The sequence below is a fragment of the Rhincodon typus genome, chromosome 2 (genome assembly GCF_021869965.1).
Source record: "Rhincodon typus isolate 14 chromosome 2, sRhiTyp1.1, whole genome shotgun sequence".
NCBI classification, from domain to species: domain Eukaryota; kingdom Metazoa; phylum Chordata; class Chondrichthyes; order Orectolobiformes; family Rhincodontidae; genus Rhincodon; species Rhincodon typus.
Genome location: NC_063333.1, coordinates 33969315 through 33997248, shown reverse-complemented (window position 1 = coordinate 33997248; position 27934 = coordinate 33969315). Strand labels below are relative to the sequence as shown.

At 38.8% G+C, this 27934-nt stretch overlaps 1 protein-coding gene across 1 annotated transcript in view; it reads right to left on the bottom strand.

The window, feature by feature from the left end:
* Nucleotides 1-27934, bottom strand: part of mpp7a (MAGUK p55 scaffold protein 7a) — a 396892-nt gene that overhangs the window by 28175 nt on the left and 340783 nt on the right. The window contains exon 13 of the mRNA XM_048606808.1: nt 16429-16599. Within this exon, the coding sequence (XP_048462765.1) occupies nt 16429-16599 (171 nt within the window). The remainder of the gene's footprint in view (nt 1-16428; nt 16600-27934) is intronic.

Here is a 27934-nt window from a genome sequence, read left to right as displayed (position 1 = left end):
GCACCTTCGCCGGTTACAGGGGAAGGTGCCGTAGGGCTGTGGGGAGGTGTTGGGGGTGATGGAAGTGTGGACCAGGGTATCCCGGAGGGAACGGTTCCATTACAAACCCACTGACTCCCACAGCTACCTGGACTATACATCTTCACACCCCACTTCCTGTAAAGACTCCATCCCATTCTCTCAGTTCCTCTGTCTCCGTCGCATATGTTCAGATGAGGCCAACTTTGACAAGGGAGCCTCCAAAATGTCCACCTTCTTCCTCAACCGAGGATTCCCCAGCTCCGTTGTCGACAGGGCCTTCAACCAGGTCCGACCCATCTCCCGCACTTCCACCCTAACCCCCTCTCTTCCCTCCTGCAACAGCGAAATGGTTCCCCTTATCCTCACCTACTATCCCACCAGCATCCACATCCAGAAGATCATCAGATGCCACTTCCGCCATCTCCAGCAAGATGCCACCACCAGACACATATTCCCCTCCCTTCCCTTGTCCGCGTTCCGCAGGGACCCTACAGCCCTCCGGACTCAATATTGAGTTCAATAATTTTAGGGCCTAAACTCTCCCATGTCCCAGCCCCCCATCCCACACACCAGGCCTTGTTATCACATAGCCTGCCACTACACACCCCCTGTTGTTAGTCACTAACAGTCCCCACTAACAACTATTCACCCTCCCAGCCTGATCGTTAGCAATTCCTTTGTCTGTCCAACTGTCTTTCTCTCTCTTTGGGCTCTATCCTATCGTTTACTCCCTACCTCCACCCACCTCCCTATTTTCTGCATATAAACTGATGTTTTCCCAGCCACCATCAGTTCTGAGGAAGGGTCACCGGACCCAAAACGTTAACTCTGTTTTCTCCTTCACAGATGCTGCCAGACCTGCTGCGCTTTTCCAGCAACTTTGTTTTTGTTGTGGATAGGGAAAGGTCTTTTCCCCAGGATGGGGGGAGTCCAAAACTAGAGGGCATATGTTTAAGGTGAGAGGGGAAAGATTTAAAAGGAACCTAAGGGGCAACTTTTCACGCAGAGGGTAGTGCGTGTATGGAATGAGCTGCCACAGGATGTGGTGGAGGACTGGTACAATTAGAACATTTAAAAGGCATCTGGATGGGTATATGAATAGGAAAGGTTGAAAGGGATACAGGCTAAATGCTGGCAAATAGGAGTAGATTAATTTAAGATATCTGACCAGCATGGATGAGTTGGACCGAAGGGTCTGTTTCCATGTTGTACATATCTATGACTCTATTGTAAGAATAAACAACCTGAAATATGTAACAGCAACAATAATTCTCACTGTAGTTTAAAACCACTTGATTCCTATTGCTGTTATATGCTATTACACATTCTTTGGTGAACGGGTAAAGCAACAGGTTATGGACCATTAAGCTTCATCACAGCTCGTGTTGATTCTTTCATATAAGGAACACTTCTATGGGATTGGGCTAGAACTCAACTGCTGTAAAATGTCTTATTTAATACTTGGGTGAGAATAAGGGAAGCTTGTCTACCACGATCAAATTTAAATGTCAAAGTGCAGATTATTTGAAATTACATTCTTAAAAAAGAATTTCAATATTTTATCATACCTTACAAGTTAGCTAGTAGTAGCATGGTTTAATTTTAGAATTTGTCTTTAAAAAAGTGTTATGAGTAAGTTATTCTGGGCACAGGAACCTCATTTTCACTGGTCACATGCTGATCTAAGAACATTGTGTCATGAAGGTGTCAACCGTGAGTGATCCAATTGTATTTAACATGAACCACATGTCACTGGGGAAACAAGGTCAAGGGTAAAAGGAAGGGGGATCAGGAATGTGCATTCACTGCTGCCCCACAGTAGTACACAGACTTAAGAAAAACACAATTTTTTTGTACATTTCCCAATGAAAACATTCATAAATATATTCAAAAGATTTTTGAGAACATTTTCATTGGGAAATATTTGCAGACAGAGTAGTTGAGGGCTTATGTTACTGGACTAATAATCAAGAGAACATGCTACCACAGCAGTTTGAGAAACTGAACTGAATTTTTTTTCAAATCGAGAAATTAAAAACTAGTAATCAACTAGAACATTTAGAAAATGAGTGTTTGTCCAGTCACCTTTCATTGGACAGAAGTTCCTTCTCCCTGGTGTGGTGTCAGCAATTACAAAAAAGGTGGGAAAACACAGAAAGAAGGAAAAAAAATCAGAATCTTGATGCCAAAACATGCTTTGTAATTTTACCCTCAAGTCTTAACTGACAACTTCAAAATCTCACCATTGGGCAACAAAGATCTTATTTTCATGCATTTGTATCACATTGAAGGCCTGTCTCCTTTATTTATATGCCAATTCCAATTCTCCTTGCCTTCCCTGAGAAGCTGGACATTGCAAATTCCTATCTAGTAAATCAGAGTGAGTATTTGGCAGCTCGCCAAATGCTTGTCCTGGCCATGAAGTAAATATTCTTCAGAACAAACTTGCCTGCATACTCTACAGCCACCATCCAAAGAAATTTCAATCCAGACTGACTCTGTCAGGTGTGACCTCCTTTGAGGGTCTGCAGGAAAAAGACTGCCCTGCTTTCCACTACCTTGATACCCATATCCCTGACCACAAAGCAGGGAACAGGTCTGCCTTTCCTCTGGGCTATGTCTTCTGTGATTGTGGTAAGGTGCCAGAGTGTGCAGGGCAGTTCCTAGTTTGCAGAGTCTGAAGTGGTGCGCAGATGGGTTTTAAATATTGCACCGGTATCATGAAAGCTAGAGCGTCGCAGCTGTGGTGAGCACTTCCAACCATCAAGTCACACTAAAGAAAGGCACCCAGGAGCTTGTTTACATTATTGCCAACATGAAGTATGGAAGAAAAGTCACTCTGAGCCATGGTGACTTAGCATCATGAATTCATTCAACAAAACTACTGAAAAAGGAAGAATTCCACCCAAAATTGTTGATTTTAACCTGTCTTCGGAAGTGACACAGCACGCTAATCAACACTTTCATTGCCAACTATATGTGGAGAATACATACTGAAGTTGCAAGAATGCCCACATTCTGAGATGCAATAAATGTGTGCACGTGAGAATTCTCTTCACTGAATTGTGAAATAATTTAGTGGGATGATCTCTGGTGGTGATGCAAGTGGTAATGCCTTGTGGCATTTGTGTATTTTGTCTTCCCAGGATTGTCAGTTTTTGAGCTCTTGTCTTGGTCTCCCTGAAGGGGACTGATGGGAGTTCAGAATTAAACGGGTGCATTCTGCATTTGGGGAAATGAAGGACAATGTAGTAGTGTTTCAATATTATCCAGTAAGATCTGGCAGGGATGCCGGAGACCAAATGAAATGAGAAAAAAGGCAGTGGTTATATCTCTTGACTGAGGGTACGTTTACAGGGAACCAGTAATCGGGAGTGCTGCAGTTTGTGGAGTACGAGCAGAAATAAAACTCTGACTAGTAAAGTATATACTTAAGACTGTATAACCAGCATGTATTCACTGATATTTAATGATGGTAGCAGAGGATGTTTAGCTGTTTCTAAGTCGAAGATTGAAAGTTAAACATTATTCCAACCAAAGAATGGTTCAGAGAGAAGTTCAGAAAAAAGGCTAAAATAAATGCAAATGATGTGGAGGTGCCAGTGTTAGACTGGGGTGGACAAGGTCAGAAGTCACACGATACCAGGTTATAGTCCAACAGGTTTATTTAAAATCACAAGCTTTCAGAGCACTGCTCCTTTGTCAGGTGATGTACAAATGATTAGGGAATGATTAGACTATGATTACCCAGCCATTTTCTGAATGCAAACTTTATGACCTTTGGAAGGATAATATAAACATGTGGACTTGGGTTACAAGAAGAAAGATTAAATAGCCTTGGCCCTTGCGCTACCACACAATAACAAGATAAGTAGCAACTTTTTTTCCAGAATTGAAACCCAATGTTTTGGAAACTGATGAAGGTTTGGATAAATTATTAACTTGCATGGATGAATTTTATCAAAAACATGACTTAATAACTGAGGTATGGTCCATAGCAGAGTACAGCATGGAGTTTAGTAGATTATATGCTAAACTGCAGAAATTGCAGTTTAAAATTCCCTAATATGGGCCAATGTGGCAAGTTTTGGCAGATTTCTACTTCTAAAAAGACTGAAATTTGCAGATAGACACACACATTGCTGGAACAAATGTCAGAAACATTAAAAAAAGTCTTTGAAAAGCAATCCCTTCTAACAGCATCCATGGCACAGGTGGGCAATTCACCATACAACAGAAAATGGAGGACACAGTGCTCATCTGCTGGGGAGACTATCTAGGTACAATTCACAGGTAATAGCATGAAAAAAGCATTTTACTAAGATAACTGAGAACAGAGTGTTTTTAGCAATTTTAAGAAGCAAAGAGAATTTAAGACTTAAACAAGTGAATCCCATAAATGCCCATGGCCAATTGATGAATTAGGCGTGATTCAAAATACCTTTACACTATGAACCTCCCAAACATTATAATAGGATATTCAAAACTAATCATGAAATGGAAGATTTCGAGGAAGTGGATGGATATATAGATCAAAGAGAGGGTATTGTATTGGTCACAAGGAGCTTCGGGCAATATTAGGCAGCAGCGGCACGTTTAGTGTATGGAATAGATTGGCTAAAATGCCACTTTAACTCTGAGTAATAAGTGTCAGAACAACGTTAAAGAATATCAAAGTCCTACTGGTTTCAGATTTAGGGAAGAAAGAGTATTGAAAAGTGTATTTACTTCTTGAAAATAATGGGAATCAATCATTTATTAGCACAGACACAGTATCCAGTGAAATACTGTTGTTGTAGAACATCATGAGAAAAATGCAGATGAACCTGCATATGGAAACAACAAAGCTATTGGATTCAGAAAATCTACGAAATTGCAATTTACACAATCATGGCACTATTGTATTCTTTTAATGGAAAAAAACCCTCTCCACTAAAGAAATTAAAGAAGTATTAATGATATCAAGGGGTAGAAATTTAGAAGACAACAAGTTAATTATGTTAAACTGCTTAGGCAATTTGCCCGTCCATCCCCCAAAATGCTTTTTTTTGGACAAGGATGCAGGAATAGGGATGAGAAATTCAAGAAAATTATAGAGGAGTTAAGTGACAGATGTAAGATCTATGAGAAATATGAAAGGACACCGTCATGGCTCATTGTCAATCTGCCCTTAGTGAGGCATTTAAATAAGGTAGTGGCTATGGATTTAAAAGGTGTGGGAAAAAGAAAACAAAAGTCATTTTATGTTTTCTAGATCTGGCAATCAGATTTAATCAGTTGACAACAATACATAGTAAAAGGAAGGAAATAACTGTGGATTAGGTAAGGGAAAAATGAACGGGGACTGGACTTCAACCACCGGCAAAATTTCTATCTGATAATAGGGACAAGTTTGCTAATGATGAATTTAGACATATGTGTACAAATTTGAACATAATAGTTATGAGCATGGCAACAGAAAGCCCTCTTAGTGATGGGATATGTGAAAGGAATCTCAAAATGACAGACAGAATGATTCATAAAATTTTAGTAGATCAGCCAAACTGTAAATTATCAACAGCAGCAGCATGGGATGTCCTGAGTAAGACTTGCTGCAGATAGTCAGAGAATATAGTTTGTACCAGTAGGTTTTTGGTAGAATCCCTAAAGTTGAAAGCATACGTGGGGGTAGCTTTCAGGCATCTTAATGATGCATGTAGGTATTTTCTTGTGGACTCAGAGCAGTGAATTTGAAAACATTGTCAAAAATGAACTTAAAGCAGAATTTAAAATTGGAAGTCAGGCTTTGGGGGCTTTTAAATAAATTGAATTGGAAATCATGCAAAATGGATCAAGTGTCACTTTGCATTAGTAATCTTGTGTAGAAAATGTTAGCCACATTGCAATTAGTTAAAGATGGATCTCATAAGCAGTGGCTTCTGAAACTGAAACGGTAAAGTTCCAAAGTCTAATTGGACAGCTAAATTGACAACCCAAATGGGCAGATGCCAGTTAAGGTCTTAGAGTTGAGTACAACTATGAAAAATCCCCAGAATAAAACAAAGAACTGCAGACTTTAGAAATCTGAAACAAAAACCGAAATTGCTGGAGAAACAAAGCAGGTCTGACAGTATTTTTGAGAAAAAGCAGACTTAATATTGGAGTCCAGTGACCCTTCTTCAGAACATGCGACTTCTTGTTTCTTGTGATGCTTCTTATGCAGATCTGTATAATGGGCTCTCAACTACAGCAGGGGGTTTATCTTTTCTTCCTTTTGGGAAAGAGATAAATGTTGTCTTTCAGCTTGGGGAGCTACAAAGATCAAGGGTAGTTAAAAAGTACCTTAGTGACAGGAAATCTCCCTCTTCTTGCATCAGTAGATATGGTGTTTTCCTTAGCAAAAATATTGGAAGAAATTCTAAAAGGGGATTCAGCAGCAATACCCAATAAGTGCTACATTGATAAGAAGTCACAATGAGATAATACACATTTAAACAAAATGAGCGGAATTAAAAGAGACAAAGGATCAGTAATACAATTTTACAGCAGATGCTGGAGACACTGTAATTGGTAGATAGCAGCAGTCAGCTATCTGATTGCTTTATAAAGGAGCCATTAGAAACACTGAACAAAAGACATTTGGAATCCTATTGGAAATAGCAGCAGAATATGTTATCATGCTTTTTTTTGTTTCACTGGATTTCATTATTATCATTTACATGTTTTTTTATTTTTAAATAAGGGCAATCACCTCATCTAGTAGGGTCTGGCAGGGATGTCTGAGACCAAATGGAATTAGGGACAGGTGATGAGTTTATGCTAATTAAAGAGTAATTGGGTGAGCACTTGACTGGTGGTGCAGTGGCAGTGCCCCCACCTTTGAGCCAGACCTCTGACTAGAAAATTATATGCCTGAACTCTGCCCAACACACATTTAACGTCTGCCATTTGGCTTAGGATCCAGTGGGGTCCTTGGATTTCTCCCTATTCTTCAGATGTCTGTAAAAAAAATTTTCCTCGCTTCATCGTTGTAGCAATATCACTGTCTTATGCTGGTAGTTTTTCAGGAGTAATGTTATATCTGGGGTGCAATCTATTAAGCAGTTTGCACACCACAGCAAAGGGAACTACCTTCACCAGTAACTTTTTCTCTTTACAAAAAAAAACTGAAGTTATGTTCTGAAAGCTAAAGATTTGACTGCAGTGAATGGAAGGTGTAGAAGAACTTAAGTTGGAACACAATCAAAGTATAAATAAATCTCCCCAAACTAATAGCAAAAAAAAAAAGCTTGAATGGAAATAGAGACATACATCCAAGATATTTGGATAAGGGTAGGTTTTCTTATATAATAGGGTGCTGTTCAGAAAATACAGAATCTGACAGCATTGAAACCACATTCAGTCTTATACAGTCTACCTTTTCATGTGAAAGATGTTGAGAACCACTTGAATTCTGTGCACATAAGCAGATGTCTAGTTTCCTATTATTTTAACCACTGAGAATTTCAGTTCAAATCAAAGCAGGATACCACCAATGCTGGAAATCTGAAACAGAGGCAGAGAATGCTGAAGAAACTCAGCAGGGCTGGCAGCATCTGAGGAATAGCAACAGAGATAACATTACTAGTTGAGAATTTCAGGTCAGCTCCCTTCTCTCAGAGTTGGCTAAGCTGCCTGGTCAGGGCCAGGTATTGACGCTCATTCTCTTTCAAAGATACCTTTCAAATATCACCAAAGGTTCCTTTAATTGTGTTAGATATGTATAAAACATTCTGCATAAACGTTTGCCAGATTTTATGCCAATATCAGTACAGATGGCAAATAAGTGGCACTAAGGTACCGACCTAAAAGTAGGGCCTCAGCTTTTTGTCAAAATGATTTCATTCCAAATTAAAGAGATTCAAGATAACTGAGTGGTACCATAGTTTAAATGCACTGGATTATGTCACATTTTCACAGTCATCATAAATTCAAAGCCAGTTTCAGAATCCAGTTAACGTTTGATTTCCCCAGTTGTCAAAATGCATGATTTTTAAAAAAAATCCACAATAATTTAACATCCTTGTTAAGGGAGCTCAAAGCAATCTGGTGAAGTCAATGTTCAAAAGCTGAGAGTGTCGTAAGACTGTATTTCCCCACTTATTGTTCTGGGTGTAAGGCTCAATCTGGCACGTTACTAGATGGCTTTACAAGTGTAAACCTCAGCCCTAAGTTGCTAGTGTGTGGTTAACTTGTGGCAAGCCAAACAAGAGGATCAATCTGTTTATTTTATGTTAAATTAACCTTCTCTTTTGCACCTAGTATTATAAATCAAACTTACAGGTTCTCAAAACTCTTCAAATGGATGATTAATTGACTGTACAATGATATTTCTGTACAGCATCATTGCAATTCTACAGATTCATTACAAGCATATTTGGAAATTACTTGCTAATTAATTGAACAAGCTAGAATAATGCCTTATTACAACATGATTGAGCCCAGGAAAATTCCAAGGTAGAATTCTTACAAGCAGGGAGTACAAAACTACAAAATCAACCCCTAGCCTTTTAGTAAGACAACACAGTTGTAATAGATGCTGCAGGTTCTCCTGCTCTCTTTGGTGGTGAGTGTTGAGGCCAGAAGCGCAGATAATTTGGTAAGGTGATAGCGTGCCCGAATTATTTCCCGTTTAAGACAATGCACCCACTACCATTGAGGCCCTTAAGCAGCCAATTAATGGACTACTTAAGCAGAAGTGAGATTGGACAAAGATAGAAAGGTCAGAAAATTAATGGCTAAAGGAAAAGGTCTGATTTTTTTTGCAACAAGGAATTACATACATTGAAGAGTGCAAAGCCGCAATGGCACTCTAGCAAGAAAGTTTATACCATGTTTTATGATCAATGTTGACATTCTATTCTGGTCTCTGTGATATAGGAAAAATGTTGGGAAACTTGAAAGGGTTCAGAAACGATTTACAAGGACGTTGCCAGGGTTGGAGGGTTTGAGCTATAGAGAGAGGCTGAATAGGTTGGGGCTATTTTCCTTGGAGTGTCAGAGACTGAGAGGTGACCTTATAGAGTTTTACAAAATCATGAAGGGCACGGAGAGGGTGGATAGTCAAAGGTTCCACCCCCCACCAGGGTAAGGGGTCCCAAAACTTGAGGGCATATGTTTAAGGTGAGAGGGGAAAGATTTAAAAGGGACATACGGGGCAAACTTTTCATGCAGAGGATGGTGCGTGTACGGGACGAACTGCCAGAGGTGGTAGCGGAGGCTGGTACAATTATAACATTTTAAAAGGTATCTGGATGGGACTAGATTATTGTAGGATATCTGGTTGGCATGGATGAGTTGGACCGAAGGGTCTGTTTCCGTGTTGTACACCTCTATGACTCTACAAAAATGCTTCTAGGCTACTTCAAATGGATCAAATCATAAAGATGTGGTTACAGTATCAACAGAACAAAGTGCATGGGATTGTAGGTAGCGTACTGACATGGTTAGAGAACTGGCTGGCTGACAGAAAACAAAGAGTAGGAATAAACTGGACTTTTTCTGTGTGGCAGGCAGTGACTAGTGGAGTACCACAGGGACTGGTGCTTGAACCCCAGCTATTCACAATATATATTAATGATTCAGATGAGAGATCTAAAGCTGGGTGGGTAAGCTGTGAGGAGGATGCACAGATGCTACAAATACATGGCAGATGAATTATAAAGAGGATAAATGGAAGGTTATCCACTTCGGTAGCAAAATGAGCAAAGTACATTTTCTGAAGAGTGATAAATTGGGAGACGGGGAAGTACAACAAACCCTGGGTGTCCTTGTACACCAGTCACTGAAAGCATGCACATGCAGCAGGTGGTGAAGAAAGCAATGGTATGTTTGCATTCATAGCGAGAGGATTTGAATACAGGAGCAGGGAAGTCTTGCTGCAATTGCACAGGGCTTCAGTGAGACTGCAGCTAGAGTACTGTGTGCAGTATTGGTCTCCTTATTGAGGAAGGACGCGCTGGCTATGAAGAAAGTGCATTATAGGTTTATCAGACTGATACAAAAACAGAAATTGCTGATAAAAACTTGAGAGTCTGGCAGCATCTGTGCAGAGAAAGCAGAGTTTATGTTTCAGGTCCAGTGACCCTTCTTCAGAACTGAATCTCTGAATTCAGCCCTCAGATTTAAATCATATATATCCTCAAAAACCTCAGCACTGAGGGACACCATTTTTCATTCAGTGTGATACATCAATTGTATTTCAATGGAATACACGTCACAAAATCCTGTCTAATGCTAAATAGTTACTATTTGGAAATAAAGCAGCTGTCTATTGCTGAAGAATATAAATGTAGATATGTAATGAAACATAGCTTCAACTGCGTCTTTAACGGAGCTGTAAACTACAATTTGGCAGACATACCACAAGATCTTATGAAATAGGAGCAGGAATAGGCCATTCTGTCCCTCGAGTCTGCATCGTCATTCAATAAAATCATGGGTCATCTGTTGTAGTCTTCACTCCAATTTCCTGCGTATGCCAATAACTGTCAACTCCCTTGTCAATAAATTCTGCCCAATTCAGCCTTGATGTTTTTCAATGATGCAACCACCAGTACTCTCTGAAGAAGAGAACTTCAAAGTCTAATGACCTTCAGAGAAAAAAAACCTCTTCATCCTAGTCTCCAATGGGAGATGCCTTATTTTTAAACTATGCCCTTGTTCAAGGTCACGCCACACGAGGAAACATTCTTTCAACATCTACCCTGTTACACCCCCTCAAAATCTTTTTCTGTTGCAATAGGTTCCATTCTCATTCTTCAAAACTCCAATCAGCACTGGCCCCACCTGCCTAACCTTGTCTCAAAGGACAACCTCACCCCAGGAACAAGCCTAGTAAAACTTCTCTGAACTACTTCCAATGCAATTATAACTTCCTTAAGTGAGGAGGCCAAAACTGTATACAGCACTCCAGATGCACTGTCACGAAGGCCCTGTACAGCTGTAATGGCTCTTCTCTATTTTTATACTCCATACCTTTTTACAATAAAGACTAACAATCTATTTCTCTACTCAGTCACATAACTTGCAAATCAGTTTTTTGTAACTTGTACCAGGACACTCAGATCGCTCTATAAAATGGATTGCTGTGAACTCTTTCCGTTTAAATGATATTCTCTACTTTTGTTCTTCCGGTCAAAGTGGAAAACCTCATAATTTCCCTCATTATACTACTTTTCCAACTTATTGCACACTCACTTAACATTTGCAGATTCTTTACATCCACATTGTTTAGTTTTCTGTATATTCTTGCATCATCAGCAAAGTGTGGCACAGAATAAAGCCAACAGCGCAGGTTCAATCCCCATACTGGCAACTGTTGGTCATACAGGCCTGCCTCCACTCAGTGCCGCTTGTTTGTGGAGTGGTTACCTTCAAGCTCCGCCTGTCTATCTGTAATGGAGAGAAATGCCCTTGGTCCTTTGTGAATTATGGCTCCTTACATTCATGCAGTTCACCCAAGTCACAAATGTATTTTGTGAGTAGTTGAGGCCTCAGCACTGATCGTCTTCTTAGTCTGCCAGCCCGAGAATACCGAATTTGCTCTGCTTCTGCCTTGAAATGTGTGGCAAGTTGAGGACAATATAGGTAGCTTTTGAAGTCTTCTCCCAGGTTGAAGCCCATTTAGGGCAAGGAAATCAACTGTATTGCTATTAGTTGGTATAAAATCTATTGAGAATTACTTGTCTTTTGACTCAAACCAGGTCACATTTCTCTCCTTTAGTCCAATACCTGAAATAACTACAACATCATGCTGAGACCAGTGTACCATGCATAACATACTCTTGTTTGAGAACTAAGAACAATACAGAGTAAAACATTGAGGGGTAAATTTTTTACTTTGGGCACAATTTTTAATCCTGCCCAAAACTGCATTAGTTTTGAAGTATTTTTACTTGATTTTGTTGCTTAATGTCATTTGCATGGCAAAAGCTAACAGAACCAATGCAATTGGGCAGTGTTTTGCAAACTAGTTGAAAAAAAAACTTATAAATAATATTTTGGTGTAATTTGATGAACACTGTTGAAAATGAGTTTCCACAAACAAAATAAGAAATATCCTCAATACCGCCAAAGACAAACAATGTGTACTTTGTTCAGTAAAGTTCTGAAGAAGGATAACTAGATTTGAAATGTTAACTCTGTTTTCGATCTGAAGATGCTGCCAGCTCTGTTTCTCCAGCAATTTTCATTTTTGTATAAGCATTTTGTACTTGGATTACACCATTTCTTACTCCACTGTATTCGAAAAATAGAGTAGCAAGAAAAGCCTGGTGCAATAAAAATCCAGGAATATATAAAGCAAATAATTCATTTTGAGCTAAACTGTCAAGCATTTATAGGTTTTGAATGTGTGAAGCAAATCATTTATTACACACTGCAATGTGATATGGCTACAATTACACAGTCAACTTTGTTATGGTAATAATACGCCACTTCTGGAGAATCATTTAGCATGATTATTTTTCTAATCTTTTGACTTATGCCATCAGTGTACAATATAACAAGCAATTTCAACTACAGACTCTGTCGCTTGCATGCTCTTGTCGTTCCAAAATACACAGACAGACACATTTACACTTTTGGGCAGGGTTATCAGAAAGCTTCATCCTTCCAGGCTTCAGAAAAAAAGGAGAATGCTTTGATGGATTTTTATACAACGGAATTCAACCCCTCTTCAGAATAGGCTTCCTTGATGCACAGCAGATGTTGAGAGGAAATACTTAAGAAATTACCAATGGAAAGATGGCTGGCAGTAAAATTTGCATTGTTTCACAATATATTCTTAGGCCTTAGTGATAAAGGTGAATTAGTCTGTATTTTTTCTCCCAGTCCCTTACTACCTAATGTGAGATTTGGCCATATCAACAATATCGTGGCTGAACAAAACTTAGTTTTAGTTTCAAAATTGAAACTTGTCTACGTGTTTCAATAAACCTGTAATACCTTTTACAAAACCACCAAAAAGCACAGCATCTTTCTTTGTTAAAATGCATGTCAAATTAAAAGAGAATTATATGGAAGAGAGAAGTAATTTGACAATAAGCTTTTTCTTTCCATATGTAAGATATGAAAAAAGGCATTAAAATATGTTACATGAGAGGAAGTGCCTTTATTTGCTGCATGTGCATTGACTCTTCACCTGCTCTACACAAACAGTTACAGCTGAAATTCTTCATGAAAAGTTCAGAATAACTCCAAGAGATTCCAGCAGAACAGCAGCTAGGGCCTGCGATGATGCCAATTCAGAGGCATCCTGAGCCAAAAATAGTCAGTACCTACTGTACAGTTTCCCGCATGGCTTTTTTGGTTCCAGCACTTCTTGATCAACATATTATTCAGACTGGTCTTAAATTTCAATGTGCACACGATCTGCATGCCCGATATTCTCCCAGTTGAATATTACTGAAACAACTTTACAGCATTGCAGTAGAAGAGTGCACAAATCCGAATAATCATTCTTTGGACCCAAATAAAGCTGAGATTTGCTGTTTTCAGAAAGAAGTCAGTCCCACAGGAAAAGTGTCCTTATAATTTTGTCATGCAGTGTTAATGAGTCTAATAATCTTGTATGGTAAATATGTTTTTGTACAAATACCCAAGACATCACAGAATCTTTGGCTCTTGCTGGCTGAGAGCATGGAGGCAGGAAGAGCATTTAATTGAAAGGAAATGGTGTTGTACCCAAAACCTGCCACTTTTCCAAATCCACCAGAAATAATTTTTCGATAAGAGGAGCAATGGTTGATCTTTCCAGCCTGAATTAAGGCTTGTAAGCAGATGATTGATGATAATTTAAGAACTTCATCCTGCAGCCACTGGTATTAACACAACTGCAGGCAAGACTGTTGCCATGCGGCATGCACCAGCTGATCAGCTCCAGGAGTGTTCCTCAATCATAGAACTTAGTGTCTGACTGAGCAGCTGGATATCAGGAAGGGGAGCCTGATGAAAATCATCCCCTGCCTTTGCTTTCAACACCATGTGACCCTACTCTGGGAAGCCGTCCCCAACATCACTTCACTGTGGCTGGGTTCCAACACCCATCCCTCTATCTCCATGAGCCCACCTTGTGAAACCCCTTTGGTAGTGAGTATTATTTTTAGATTTCCAAAACAAACCACAAAGTAGTCCCATGAGAATGGAGTTGGCCGCCAAACAGAAGACAGAGAATCAGGTTGAAGGGAGTCACTGAGATCGGCGAAAGGTGGGATGCAGTATTCCACAAGGATTGATGTTGGGATTAAGAACAATTTCTAAAATTGTGGTTGACATCAAATTAATATAAAAAGGAAGATCTTGACAAAATATAAGGCAACATTAATTAATTTGCTGAATGCATCTTTAAATGGCAAATGGATTCCAAAATAGATAAGACTGGGATGATGAGGGCCTAAATGGAGTTGTAGAGCAAAGAACTATTGTGACACAGTTTCACAAGTCCATTTTAAAAGGAAGAGCTGAGGTGAAAGCAGAAAGCTATTATTCATAATATATTAACAACTTTGGATGTGGAAAGTGGATTACCGCAGCCAAGCTTGCGGATAATAGCAAAACAAGTGGGAAGGCAAATGGTGAGTATGACACAGAGTCTGAAGAGAGAAATGGACAAGTTAAGCAAGTAGGCAAAAACTTGGAAGATAGGATGTAATGCAGGAAGATGTGAGGTTATCCACTTTGGCAGGAAGAATCAGAAGCTGTTTATTATTTAGATAGAGAAAGACTGCAGAAAGCTACACAACAGAGGGATTTGGGGGTCCTCATCCAACATCACAGAAAAAGCTAACATCCAAGTTCAGCAGATATTAGGGAAGGCAAGTGGAATGCTAGCCTTTATTAAAAGAAATTCAAAGGCAGTTTTGCTAAAACAATACAAGGCACTAGGCAGGCCTCAGCTGGAATAGGGTGAACTGTTTTGGGTCCTTATCTAAGGAAAGATAAACTGGCTTTGGAGGGAGTCCAGAGAAGATTCACTAGACTGACACCAACTATGGCGTGACTGCCTTATGAGGAGAGTTGAGTAGTTTGGGCTAATACTCAATGAAATTTGGAAGAACAAGAGACAACATTATTGAAACATACAAGATTCTTCAGGACGTGACAGGACAGATGTGGAACGGTTACTTCCCTTGTGGGAGTGTCTAGGACCAGACAGCATAATCTCAGAATAAGGGGTTATTAAAATGGGATGAAGAGGAATTTCATCTCTCAGAGGGAGAGGATCTGTGGAATTTCTTTCCACAGAAGGCTGTTGAGGCTGGGTCATTAAGTTTATTCAAGACTAGGATAGAAAGGTTTCTAATCATTAAGAGAAGTAAGGGCTATGTGGAATAAGCAGGAAAGAACAGTAGAGGATTATCAGATCAGCCATGATCTCACTGAAATGTGGAGCAGACTCGATGGGCTGAATGGCCTACTTTCGCTGCTATGTCTTATGGTTGGAAAAGTCATGTTAAACTTTTAGGACTGGAAGACTATGATCACTATAGTACATAAACCATATAAAAGTATTACAGAAGGTGCAAATAAAAATGTATTAAGGTAAAACCAGAATTGAGAGGTCATAAAAGAGATTAATAGGCTAAGAATCTTTTCTCTAGAAGGGAAGAGGCTGAGAGGTGGCCTGAAGCATCTCAAAAAGGTAGATAAAGAAAAGGTGTTTAAATTTATAGCGAATTCAAAAAACTGGGAGGTATAAATTTACAACAGTAACTTATAAATATAGTCGGGAAATTTAAACAAAAATTAAAATTTTAAAAGTACTTTATTGAAGGAAGGTTTCACAAATTTGATTTGTGCTCAGAAATTTGAGGGGTAACATAATGAAGTTGCTTAAAATGATAAATAGACTTGATAAGGTAGAAAGAGGAGTTATTTCTTCTGGTAAGGTAATCCAGAACAAATTGACAATCTTAAAACCAGAGTGCAGCCACTGAACACTAAAAACAAGAAGCACTTGCTCGCATAAATGGTAATAAAAGGCTGCCGATGTTGAGCTAATTTTGATTGGGTAAGAATATCAAGGTGCACACTGTAAAGATGGGTAAACCAGACAAGTCAGAGGTACATATCCAAGGATGTTTGCTTTTCTTAACTATGGGTAATACTCCAGTTGCAGTGCAGGAATTAGCCCAAGGCCTGAAAAGCTGTTGCATGGAAGTATGTCTCAAAAAAAAACTTTAAACAGTTATTTAGACATCCAAGGGAAAACATTCCTGGGAGTTATTGAGAGTCTTGAGAAGACTGATTATAAAACAGTGCAAAAACTGGCATTGTATTCCTCAAAACAATTTTCTAATAAAACTGCTCACTTTACTTTGTTAATTGATCAATACAAGATTATCAAACCAGTGACAAAATAAAGGACTAGATAAAAATGGCACCTACCAACAAGAACTACCAGTCTGTACTTTTCATCAGGTTGATGCTGGTAAGATACAACCTCTTCATATGTTGGTACATCTGCTGTGTCGTACTGTTCACTTCTTTTACTTTCATACATGGATTTATTAGTCTTTCTATCTTTTCTGCTCAGTCGAAAACTTCTTCTGAGACCAGCTGCAAAGAATTAAGAACTGTTATTACACTAAATCAGTGTAATGCTTAATTAATATTGTTACGGCACAAAACAAAGAAAAAAAATCAATATTATTGTGAAAGCCACTGAGTGTAATCTTATTTTCTCTGGAATTAATGCTGAAAAAACAAAGCTTGTGGAACAATTTCTCTTTAATAAAGAGCAGCAGAAATATACACAACTTATAAACAAATTCATACACATTTCAATGTATATGAACTGAAGTTATCAAGTGAAATGAAGCAGTTAGCAAACTGAGATTCACTTCATACATTTTAGGTTGAAGTTAAACAAAACTTTTAAAACTAAAATCTAGAAAAATGAAATCGATATGGAGTCATTTACAGATTTAATGACCTGGGAGTCATTGACAGTCTTGAGAAGACTGATCATAAACAGACTTTAAATGCAACTTGCGATCATAATCTGACAGAAAGATTGCAAAATCCACATAATCAGTTCATCTTCAATTGAGTCACAGACATTGCTATGTTTTACACATCCAAAGATAAGTTGAAGTGTAGGAGAGTGCATACATAAGGCTTTGTGGTATGAGAGTTAAACACTTGCGAGCTACATGCGATACATTTTTCCCCTTGCTGTAATAAACTGTGAATAGATAAAAATTTGGACAACAGGAAACACAAATGATCCAAATTTTTGTGCAATATTTTTAATTAGAAGAAAAATATTTGATAATTCAGTCCTTTTACTTCTTTCACATAATGCAATACTCTTGTGTAGATGGCCTACTAGATCTGTATGGCAATACCGCTTCTCAGCGAAGGAATAAGCAAAAGCAACTTGAGTACCCTCCAAATACCATTCTCTTCCTGTGGACAGGACCTTGGCATTTGCTGTGAACATACAACTGAGATAAAAGAATTCATGTCCGAGTGATCTTACTCGAACAAAATAAACAGTACTCTATAGTATCAATGAATTAGCAGTTTTGATAATGCAAAGCAATTACTGGAAACTGTGACATTGTACGTCGACATATTAGCCAGCTTTGAATGTTGGTTGAAAACCACCCTTACTGAAAGCTGAAAGTCTCTTCAATTCATTGTCTGAACTACTGCTAAGTTCAATGAATTTTGAACATGTGCCCCTTAGTACAAATTTGGCACAAAGCAAGAAAACACCCAGCAAGACCAAGAAATAGTGGAGTGGGAATGAACTGACATCAATCAGAAGTTCAAGGTAAGGCACATGGTGAAGGCAAGAGTAAAAGCAATTCAACGTGATTGTTATTACAGTGACTTAGAATCTGTAAGGCAAACACTGGATGGCTGAAACATGAACATTTTGCATTCTCCAGACTGTATATTTCATACATTAATTAGAACAAAAGTTCTCTTAAAACAAATGTGCAACGAGATATGCAAGTTTTCATATGTAATTACAGAATCACATAATCTTTACATTTTGCAGCATTCCCTAAAATGTGCAGATTTAATGCAAATTGTTTAATCTGCCAAAGCGATAATGTTGATATATCACATACATTTGATACTTGGTGCTACAAAAAACCCTAAACTAAATAAATTACAATCACAACAAACTATGTAGAAACACGATTCAGGCAGAGATACAATATAATAAATAGGGCACAGTGGCTTGCACTGCTGCTTCACAGGCCCAGGGACCCAGGTTCAATTCCACCCTCGGGTGCACATTCTCCCCGTGTCTGCATGGGTTTCATCCGGATGCTCCAGTTTCCTTCCACAGTCCAAAGATGTGCAGGTTAGGTGGATTGGCCATAGTAAGTTGCCAACAGTGTCTAGGTATCTGCAGGCTAGGTGGGCTAGCCATAGGAAATACAGGGTTACAGGGATAGGGTGGGGAGGATGGGTCTGGGTGGGATGCTGTTCGGAGAGTTGGCATGGACTTGATGGGCTGAATGGCCTGCTTCCACAATGTAGAGATTCTATGGATTCCATAAACACTTCCGTTTAATGAAACACATGCAAAAGTACATAACCTGGGTAGTTACTGGCACAAGTTACGGATCTTGCTTAGAGTTCTCAGAAAGTCACAAAGCCAAAGCGTTTTGGATTCAATTTTAGCAATTCAACAATTAGTGATGAACACGAAAGTAGCACCAGTGTGGGACACTTCCTATTTAATTTCATGACACAAGTACTTAAGCAGCAATAAACAGAAGTCAAAAAATATTGTGCTGAACTTTAAGCTGCTCTTGGAATGTTCCAAAATTATGCAAAATGACAAAATGAGGATTCTGGTATGAGTCAAGATCAAAATGAGTGAGGGAATGACTTTACATACAATGACTTTTAAAAAAAAAACTGCTAAAAATAAAGGATTAGTTACATGGGCGATGCAGAAACTAAATCTAATTTGAGAAAATATAAATGGCAATAAATGTGATATGTCAAATGCATATGTCAATCTGATCAAGGAAAGAATGTTAGCTCGAAGAGGAGCTGTTCAAGTCAGAACCCATTACCCAACAGAAGAATCAGGAATGGTATGCACACATCACTCATTAGGTGATACCTTCTATTGACAATTATTGGGAATTAGCAAGTACTCAAAACATTCTGTGAAAGTTGATACAAACATATCTTAGACTCAAGTTCTATTTTAGTTACAAAGACATTTAAATTAGCACTCGTTGAAGGGAGATATTAAAAATTGATTCATATGTTATGCCATATTTATAATTAACAGAATTAACTAGAAACTGACTAATGTCCAGGAATAGTCTGGTAGACAATTTTAAGAATGAAGTATCTTCACCTGTAGCGTCATGATCTAAATCTGGCTCAGACAGACGGGTCTGAGGCTAGTGCATTTGACAATCAATAAAGATATTAGTGAAATAAGTCTGGAAAGCTTCAAACCAAGTCTCAAAAAGAGTATAAATCCACAGCACAAATTAGTCTTAACTTGGAAAATCCATTTAGAGTACAGGAAATGGAAACAGCACAAAAGCATGGAAGGGTGATTTTTTTTTCTGATGGTATGAAGCACTTGATTACTAATATAGATTATAACTCCAAATTACATTCCATCTATTCCTGGCACGAGTATGCTGCTCAAAATTTGATTGATGAGTTAAACTGGAACAATTTCTTTATTGCTATTGTCTGTCACCATGATAAGCTCACAACTGTTCTGTTGAAATGTAGTAATTATGTACTGACATCATACAGTTAGTTCAGCATATTACTGTAAACAGCTAGGAAATTATGGAGTAATCAAGGAAAATTTGAACAACATTTCTATTTCAGATGACTGAAGATGACGCTAAATGGTTCGAGGTTGAAATCCGTCAGGCGTTTATGCTTCACTTTGTCCTTTGTTTTACCAATTGTAGTGGCTGAAAAAGTTGGGTGTAGAGGATATCAAGTGCTTAAGGTCCTGGCAGCTGAAAGCCTGGCCAACAATAATGATACAATTACACTTGACGCTGCTGAGGAGACATGAAATCAGAGGATCAGAGCTTATTGTGGGACTGGAGATATTAAGGGAGAAGGGGAAAGATAACAGAAGAATTTGAAAACAAGTTTGAGAATATTAACATTGAGGCGTTGTTTAACCAGGGTAAGCAAATAGACGGGTGATTGGTTTGCTAAGGCCTATGACAGATACACAAATATCACCAAAAACATGGGTGCATTGATGGAGTGGAGATGGAAAGTATGTTTCAAGAAGGATTACTGAACCAACAGTGCAGAAATGAACATGTCAAGAGGAAAACACAATATGATCAAGTAGAGTCAGCATGGCTCTAAGAAGGGGAAATCAGAAAGGTGAAACAGTGGATGTAACATATTTGGATTTTCAGAAGACATTTGATAAGGAGCCTCTCATTAGGCTACTTAATAAGGTGACAGTCCCATGGTGTTGGAGGTAGTATATTAGTAATGGATAGAGGATCAGCTGACTAATGGAAGACTGAGTTGGGATGGGATGGGATGCGGGCGCAAGTTCAGGATGGCAACTTGTGGAGTGACACAGGGATCGGTGCAGGGGCCACAATTAATTGGAATCTATGTTAATGACCTGGTTAAGGAAAGTCAATGCTCTGTAGTCAAGCTTGCAGTTGACACACAAATGAGTAGAAAGCAAATAATGAGCAAGACACAAAAACTCTGCAGAGGGATAAGGACAGGTAAACTGAGTGGGCAAAAACTTGGAAGATGTAATATAATGTGGGAAGATGCGAGGTTATGCACTTTGACAGCAAGAACAGAGGAGTTGAATGTCATTTAAATGGACGGAGATTGAAAAACGCCACAGCACAGAGAGATTTGGAAATCCTCATACAAAAAAAATCTCAAAACACTAGCATACAAGTTGGGGAGGTAAATGCAACATTTGCCTTTATTTACAACTATAAAAACAGTTGGTAAAATTAACCAAAACATTAGTCAGACCACAGCTAGAATACTGTGAACAGTTTTGGGCTCTTTGGAAGCAGTCCAGAGAGGGTTCAATGAGGTTGATACTGTGTATGGAAGGACTGCGTTGTGAGGAAAGGTTGAACAGTTTGGGACTGTACTTATCAGAATTGAGAGGAGAGCTTATCGGGACATGCAAAATTTTTCAGAAACTTGACAGGATAGATGCTGAAAGGTTGTTTCCCCTTGTGGGACAGTCTAAGATAGAGAGCATAACTTCAGAATAAAGAGCGGCATGGTGGCTCAGTAGTTAGCACTGCTGCCTCACAGCACCAGGGACTTAGGTTCGATTCCAGCCTTGGGTGACTGTCTGTGCGGAGGTTGCACATTTGCCCTGTGTCTGCATGGGTTTTCCTCCAAGTGCTCTGGTTTCCTCCCGCAGTCCAAAGATGTGCATGTTCGCTGGATTGGCCGTGCTAAATTACCCTGTAGTTTTCAGGGATGTATAGGTTAGACGTGCTAGCAATGGGAAATGCAGGGTTACAGGGATAGCGCAGGGGAATAGGCCTGGGTGGAAATGGACTTGTTGGGCTGAATGGCCCGTTTCCACACTGTAGGGTTTCTATGGATCCAATTAAGATAGAGATGAGGAGGAATTTCATCTCTTAGAGGGCAGTGAACTTTACCACAGAGAACTTTTATGGACTTATTAAAGTATTTGTCAGCAGTGACATTCTGTATAGGCCTCTGATTTTAAGCTCAGAAAGAATTGTTTGTGGGAAGAATAGGGCTTTTCGTTGTGCTGCTGTAGCCACTATGTGTGTTGGTTAAGTTTGATGATCTGGCTGGTCTTTCCCTGCCTTTTAACCTCATACGTTCCTACTTCAATCTTGACAACACAAACAAAATATATCAAATGTAACCAACAGTACACCTATGGCATTTGACAGACTTTTCTATTCCCTTCTGCAACTTAGGAACAGTTGATCAATCCAACAAACTTGCTTTCTAAGAGTTTCTTGTAAAAGGCATATATTCTCATCTACAGTAAGTAATATTTGTTAAACTTAAAGTGTCCTGTTAACCATCCAGCTTTATTTTTTCTTGGTTCAAGTATTTGCAAGGTCTGCTGTTATTATCTGCATGCTTTTCATATACAATTAGACTTTACACTTTACAACCAAAAAGATTTTGAGTGTGACCAGCTGGCAAAAAAAAGCAGCAATCAGACATGCATAGTAATTGCACTCAGTTGGGATACAAGGAAGAAATTAACCTGTAATGTTGAAGGAAGGAAGGCTTGGTTGACAGTGATTACTATATGAAAAAGAAATCTTTATTTGTGTTCATTGACTGTAACAGTGTAGTTTAGTAACATCTGTATTACATTCAAACCATACAATCAATTGGATGGTTACTTATAACTATTTGATTGGATATGCAAATATAATTAAAATCAGATGTGTAAATTTTCCTGCTGCCAGGTTGAATAGGTACAGGGACTAAGTTAATCGACATGCTCCACTCTTCCTCAAAACAGAAAATAAGCAAATCAAACCACAAAGAATTTAACTATTGGAAATTAAATAATGTTCATGTTGTTCTAAATTTGATTTTGGTTGAAACAGTTGTTCTGCGAAAAACAAGTCCTAAAACATGGGAATGCAAGAGCAAAGGACTAAAGTTGTTTTCGTAGGGGCCATAGAATGATCCTAATTTCCTCTTGATCATCAAACCGCCTTAAAATATTCACTTTCATTCTGCAGGCTCCTGATGCCTCAAATATACAGCATGTTGTTGCAACATTAGAGATTCCCTTTACTCAACATTTATCTATATATAATTTAAGTAGAAGCTTTACAATATCAAACTATACAAGACAATTCCTCATAAGTTCATTGTGGGCATATTGGTGGTATATTACAAATAAATAAATGCATAAATAAATGAATGAGAGTTTGGAAACACATTTCTTTAGCATCACAATAATGTACTGTTGACGATAGAAACCAAATGATAACACAAGTAATTATTTAATGCACTGAAATAAGATTAATGAAACAAACACTGAATTTTCAATCACAGATGAGACTTTGTATTACAATGTTTTCTTTGCAAGTTCTCACTGGGCTGCACAGGCGCTACTGAAAACGCCTGGTAAATATTTATTTTCAAGTGTGACATTTTTAAATGAAACTAATTTCATTCGGAGTTATAATTCCCAGAGTTCATCAATCCCAATTATCTTCTTTCCACAAAGAATTCCACAATGCACCATAAAGTACATTGAGGTCCAGAGGAAAAGCTAATAAGTAGCCCTATATTGGTAAGCTACATTCCTGACTTTTGTTCATCAAGACAAAGAAAACTTATATGAAATATAATAATTTTGTATTACTTTAAATTAGGACACATGTGGAGGCGATGGCCTAGTGGTATTATGGCTGGACTGTTAATCCAGAGACCCAGATAATGTTCCGGAGACCCGGGTTCGAATCCCACCACGGCAGATGGTGGAATTTGAATTCAATAACTATCTGGAATTAAAAATTCCAATGATGACCGTGAATCCATTGTTGATTATCAGGAAAAACCCATCTGGTTGACTAATGTCCTTTAGGGAAGGAAACTACCATCCTTACAGTCTGGTCTACATGTGACTCCAGGTCCACAGCAATGTAGTTGGCTCTTAGCTGCCCTCTGGGCAATTAAGGACGGACAATAAATGTTGCCTAACCAGCGACGCCCTCATCCCATCAATGAATAAACAAAAAGTTACAAATATAAGAAACGCAGCAGTCAATTTCCCTACAACAAGCTCTCTCACAAACAACAAGGTGCAGGGCTAGATGAACACAGCAGGCCAAGCAGCATCATAGGAGCCTCTCTGCTCCTATGATGCTGCTTGGCCTGCTGTGTTCATCCAGCCTTGCACCTTGTTGTCTCGGATTCTCCAGCATCTGCAGTTCCTACTATCTATCTCACAAACACCCATTTGATAGTAACCAGATAACCTACGTTAGTAATGTTCACTTTGATACAAATATTGACAAAGATACTGGAAATAAGTCTCCTGTTCTCTGTCAATGCGTTATTCTCTCAGTACTGAACTTGAGTGTTCACATATATTTTTGTACTCAAGTCTCTAAAGTGGGATTCAAACTTAGAACATTTTAACGCAGGAGGAGAGGCAATGGCCTAGTGGTATTATCGCTGGACTGTTAATCTGGAGACCTGGATAACATTCTGGGGACCGGGTTCAAATCCTGCCATGGCAGATGGTGGAATTTGAACTCAATAAATTTATTCAAAAATATCTGGAATTAAGAATCTAATGATGATCATGAATCCATTGTCGATTGTTGGGAAAACCCACCTGGTTCACTAATGCCCTTTAGGAAGGAAACTGCCATCCTTACCTGGTCTGGCCTACATGTGACTCCATTCCCACAGGAATGTGGTTGACTCTGAACTGCCCTCAGGCAATTAGGAATGGACAATAAATGCTGCCTAGCCAGCGACGCCCTAATCCCGTGAATGAATAGAGAAAAACATAAGTGATAGTGCTACCCAGATTCAAGTTGGCACCGAAACATTTACAACTGTGCTTCATAGCATGAAATCATAAACCAATGATGACATAGTGGACAACAGTCACTATGTTTAAGTTAATGAAACATCTTTGTAAACCACCATCCATGTAAAAATTTCTGCATTTCTGTCATGGTACATACAGATTGCTGGCTGTAATTTTTCAGCTCCACCTGTGAGATTTCAAACATGCAATCTAATATCTTGATGAAAATCTTAAAAAGGATGAAAACACATTTCTACAGATAAATAAAATTGATAAATAAAAATATATCTACTCTATAGATCTTCACAGGTCAATATGGTTTTGAAATAATTAACAACGGAGGTTTGTGTTCAAAATGTTATTGTCAGAATGTAAGTGAAACTAATAAGGTGACTTCTTAATTGTTTAAATGTGAGAGCTTTCCTCCATAAATTCTAATACCCAAATTTTGCACGCTAGAAGGCTAAGAACACTTACCATTATAAGGGAGTAAATGGGACTACAAGTTGCAGGCATGCACAGTTAAACATGGAAACTTGCTATCCGTTTGCATTGCTTCTCCATATGTGTTGAAGAACTGGTAGCTCACTGATTGAATTGGCTCTAACATACGTTACAGCATGAAGTGGATATATTTAACTAGTGGATACTCAATAAAAATAGCAAAAACAGTTACGGACAATGCATTCTGGTTTAGGTGAATTTTTAATTGACTACAGAGTCTTTATTGCCATCAATTTATTGTTGGAAAATTAAAATAAAAGTAACAGTCTTTACTAGCTTTTTTTCCTGTATCTTACCACTATCATGCTTCTTGTACATAATTTTACAATATTTAAATATTCTAATTCATAATTTGTGGTTTGGACTCTTCAATGTGAATTTTGGTAAAGACAAATAACCTGTCCATTGTTACTGAAATGGTTCTGAATCAAATTTTATTCCCATAAGTGGCACCAAACATTTTTGCATGAATTGAGAGGAAATGAGGGTGGGTTCCAAGTTGCTAATCCATGGTTCACGAATATAGTTGCACATGTTAAATTGCAGCTACCTCAGGTTGATCTGATTCTCATTGGCGAGATGTCCACAATACGATGTGCACTTCAGACTAATAGGAGAAGGTCTAAAGCTACTGAAGTGGGTAAAAGTTCGGGACAACATCGTGGGCCAAAGGGCCTGTACTGTTTTATGTTCTATGTTCTATGAAGTACTTCACAGAGGTGAAGTTTTTGGATATAGTCGTACGGCATTAAGAAAGGAAAGCTGTGCTTCAGGAGAGCTAAAGATCCCCTTTAGGATTGTTAACAGTAGACATAAATGCACATAAAAATGCATAAACACATTAGAACTGTCAATAGTGCTGTAAAATGCTGTCAAAGGGGAGCCATCAAGGCATTTAAAACTGCTGCCTTTATGTATTAGAAGTCTGGAGTGATTAAAAAAAAGTACTTCAGTCTGTTGACATATTGCAGGATTAGGAATGAATGAAGGATTTCACAACCTACCCATATCACTGTGAAATGCCTGTATTTCAAAATTTGACAGCTACAAGTGGTTTAAACACTTGAAATTATGAATGTTTGTTTTTATGAGGGACAAAATAAAGTAAAAATCATTCACTCCATTTAAATCAGAGTGTTCAGTTGAAAAATGATGAATTCTTCAATAGATACTTGAGAACTTTATCACATTACAGCATAGACCTTCAGGTCCGCCCAAGGTGGATACTGGCTGAATTGGTATGGTAGTTGTAAAGGTGGTAGTGGGGTGCACAGGTAACACTAGGTTGACATATGGGCTATAAAAGGTTGGTTGGCGGGGGGGGAGGTAATGTGGCAGGCCACTGGTGGCATAGGGGTTTTAAAAGACCATGGGATTGGATAGAAGACCATCAGCTGCCAGACAAGTATGAGGAGCCATGGGGGTGTGGGTGGAGAGGAATAACTTGGCATGCAGTCCAAGGTGAGATGGGTCTTAGGGGGAGGAGCACAGGTTGGCATGAAGGGTATGAGAAGCCATAGGGATGGGTAAAGTGACACGGCTCAGCACAGAGGGTAGTCAGGAATGAGTAAGGGGTCTAAGTGGCCTGGGAAGTGAGAGGGCAGAGGATTTTTAACAAAATTAATTGAAGTACTGAAATACAAAGGCAGGCATTCTACCTAGTCCACTTCTACACCTGGCAACTTCTTCACTGTTTTTAGTGTCACCTACCATCACTCCTGTTTTTACTTCCTCCCACCACCACCATTCATGCCCACTCTCCAGAACAAAAACTGAAAGTTCGCGATCAGGTTTTTGGAGCTGGGAATCTTCCTGATTCTGTTCGGAACAAATTTGGAGTGTTTGCATATGCACTGTGTAAAATAGGGGCCAGCTCCTCAATACACTAACATCTCCAAGATACTTTCCCAGGGCTGTCTAGACAGAGAGGCAGACAATCAATTCATTCAATTAAAGTCCCAGTTTGGGGGCATTTTGCACCAGTTCCAGTATTTTACTGATGTTGGAATTCACAACCTGGACTGTGAATCAGCCTATGGAAGGGTTTCTCCTCCAACTAAAAGGTGGTCAGACTGTTCTTCTCAGTTCAGGTCTCTGATTAGGTTTGCAACAATGGGCACCTGCCTGCCATTGCTAATATGTTGATGACCACGTAAACGGCTGTCAACTGGGAAACTTCTTGAAGGTTGTGCCAGAAGGTAATCTGATGATGTAAGAGAGCTTGGATCTCCTTCATCTCTCCAATAGGATTCATCAATGTGATTGTTTCAGAAGATGTTGTTTGCCCTGATCTCTCTCAGCACTGAGGTTCTGCAAAGCTGCACTGGGCTATGCACCCAATAATAAGAAGTTGCTGCTCAAAAGTCTGAGGGCAGCTTTATTGTAATTTCTCTGCAGGTAGCCACAGAATTTGGGTCATTTGTTCATCAGTCGGATTTCTACCCTAATCATGGTTTCCCTTGCAATTTTTTCTGAGGTTGAATTGTCAGATACATTGAATTCAATTTTGGAGCTGACTAAGATTATTGGATGATTACTGCACTTCTAGCTTAGTACCAAATCCATTGTACTAATGTATCCCTTTGGCATTACTTAAAATGACAAAATACTGTAATTTATATATAGAAGATAAAATACATTTAAGGTGCTTCACAAAACCAAGCATCAAGATCCATTTCAAGATATCATTGTACCCTGCTTTGATAAAAAACATTTAACTACAGTCATCAACACATAACTACTGGATGTTATTGGATAGAAAATATGTTTTGAAACTCAGCAGGTAGTTACATTCTAGACTGAAACTAAAGAATGATCAAATTAAAGACAGGGATAGTAGGAACTGCAGATGCTGGAGAATCCAAG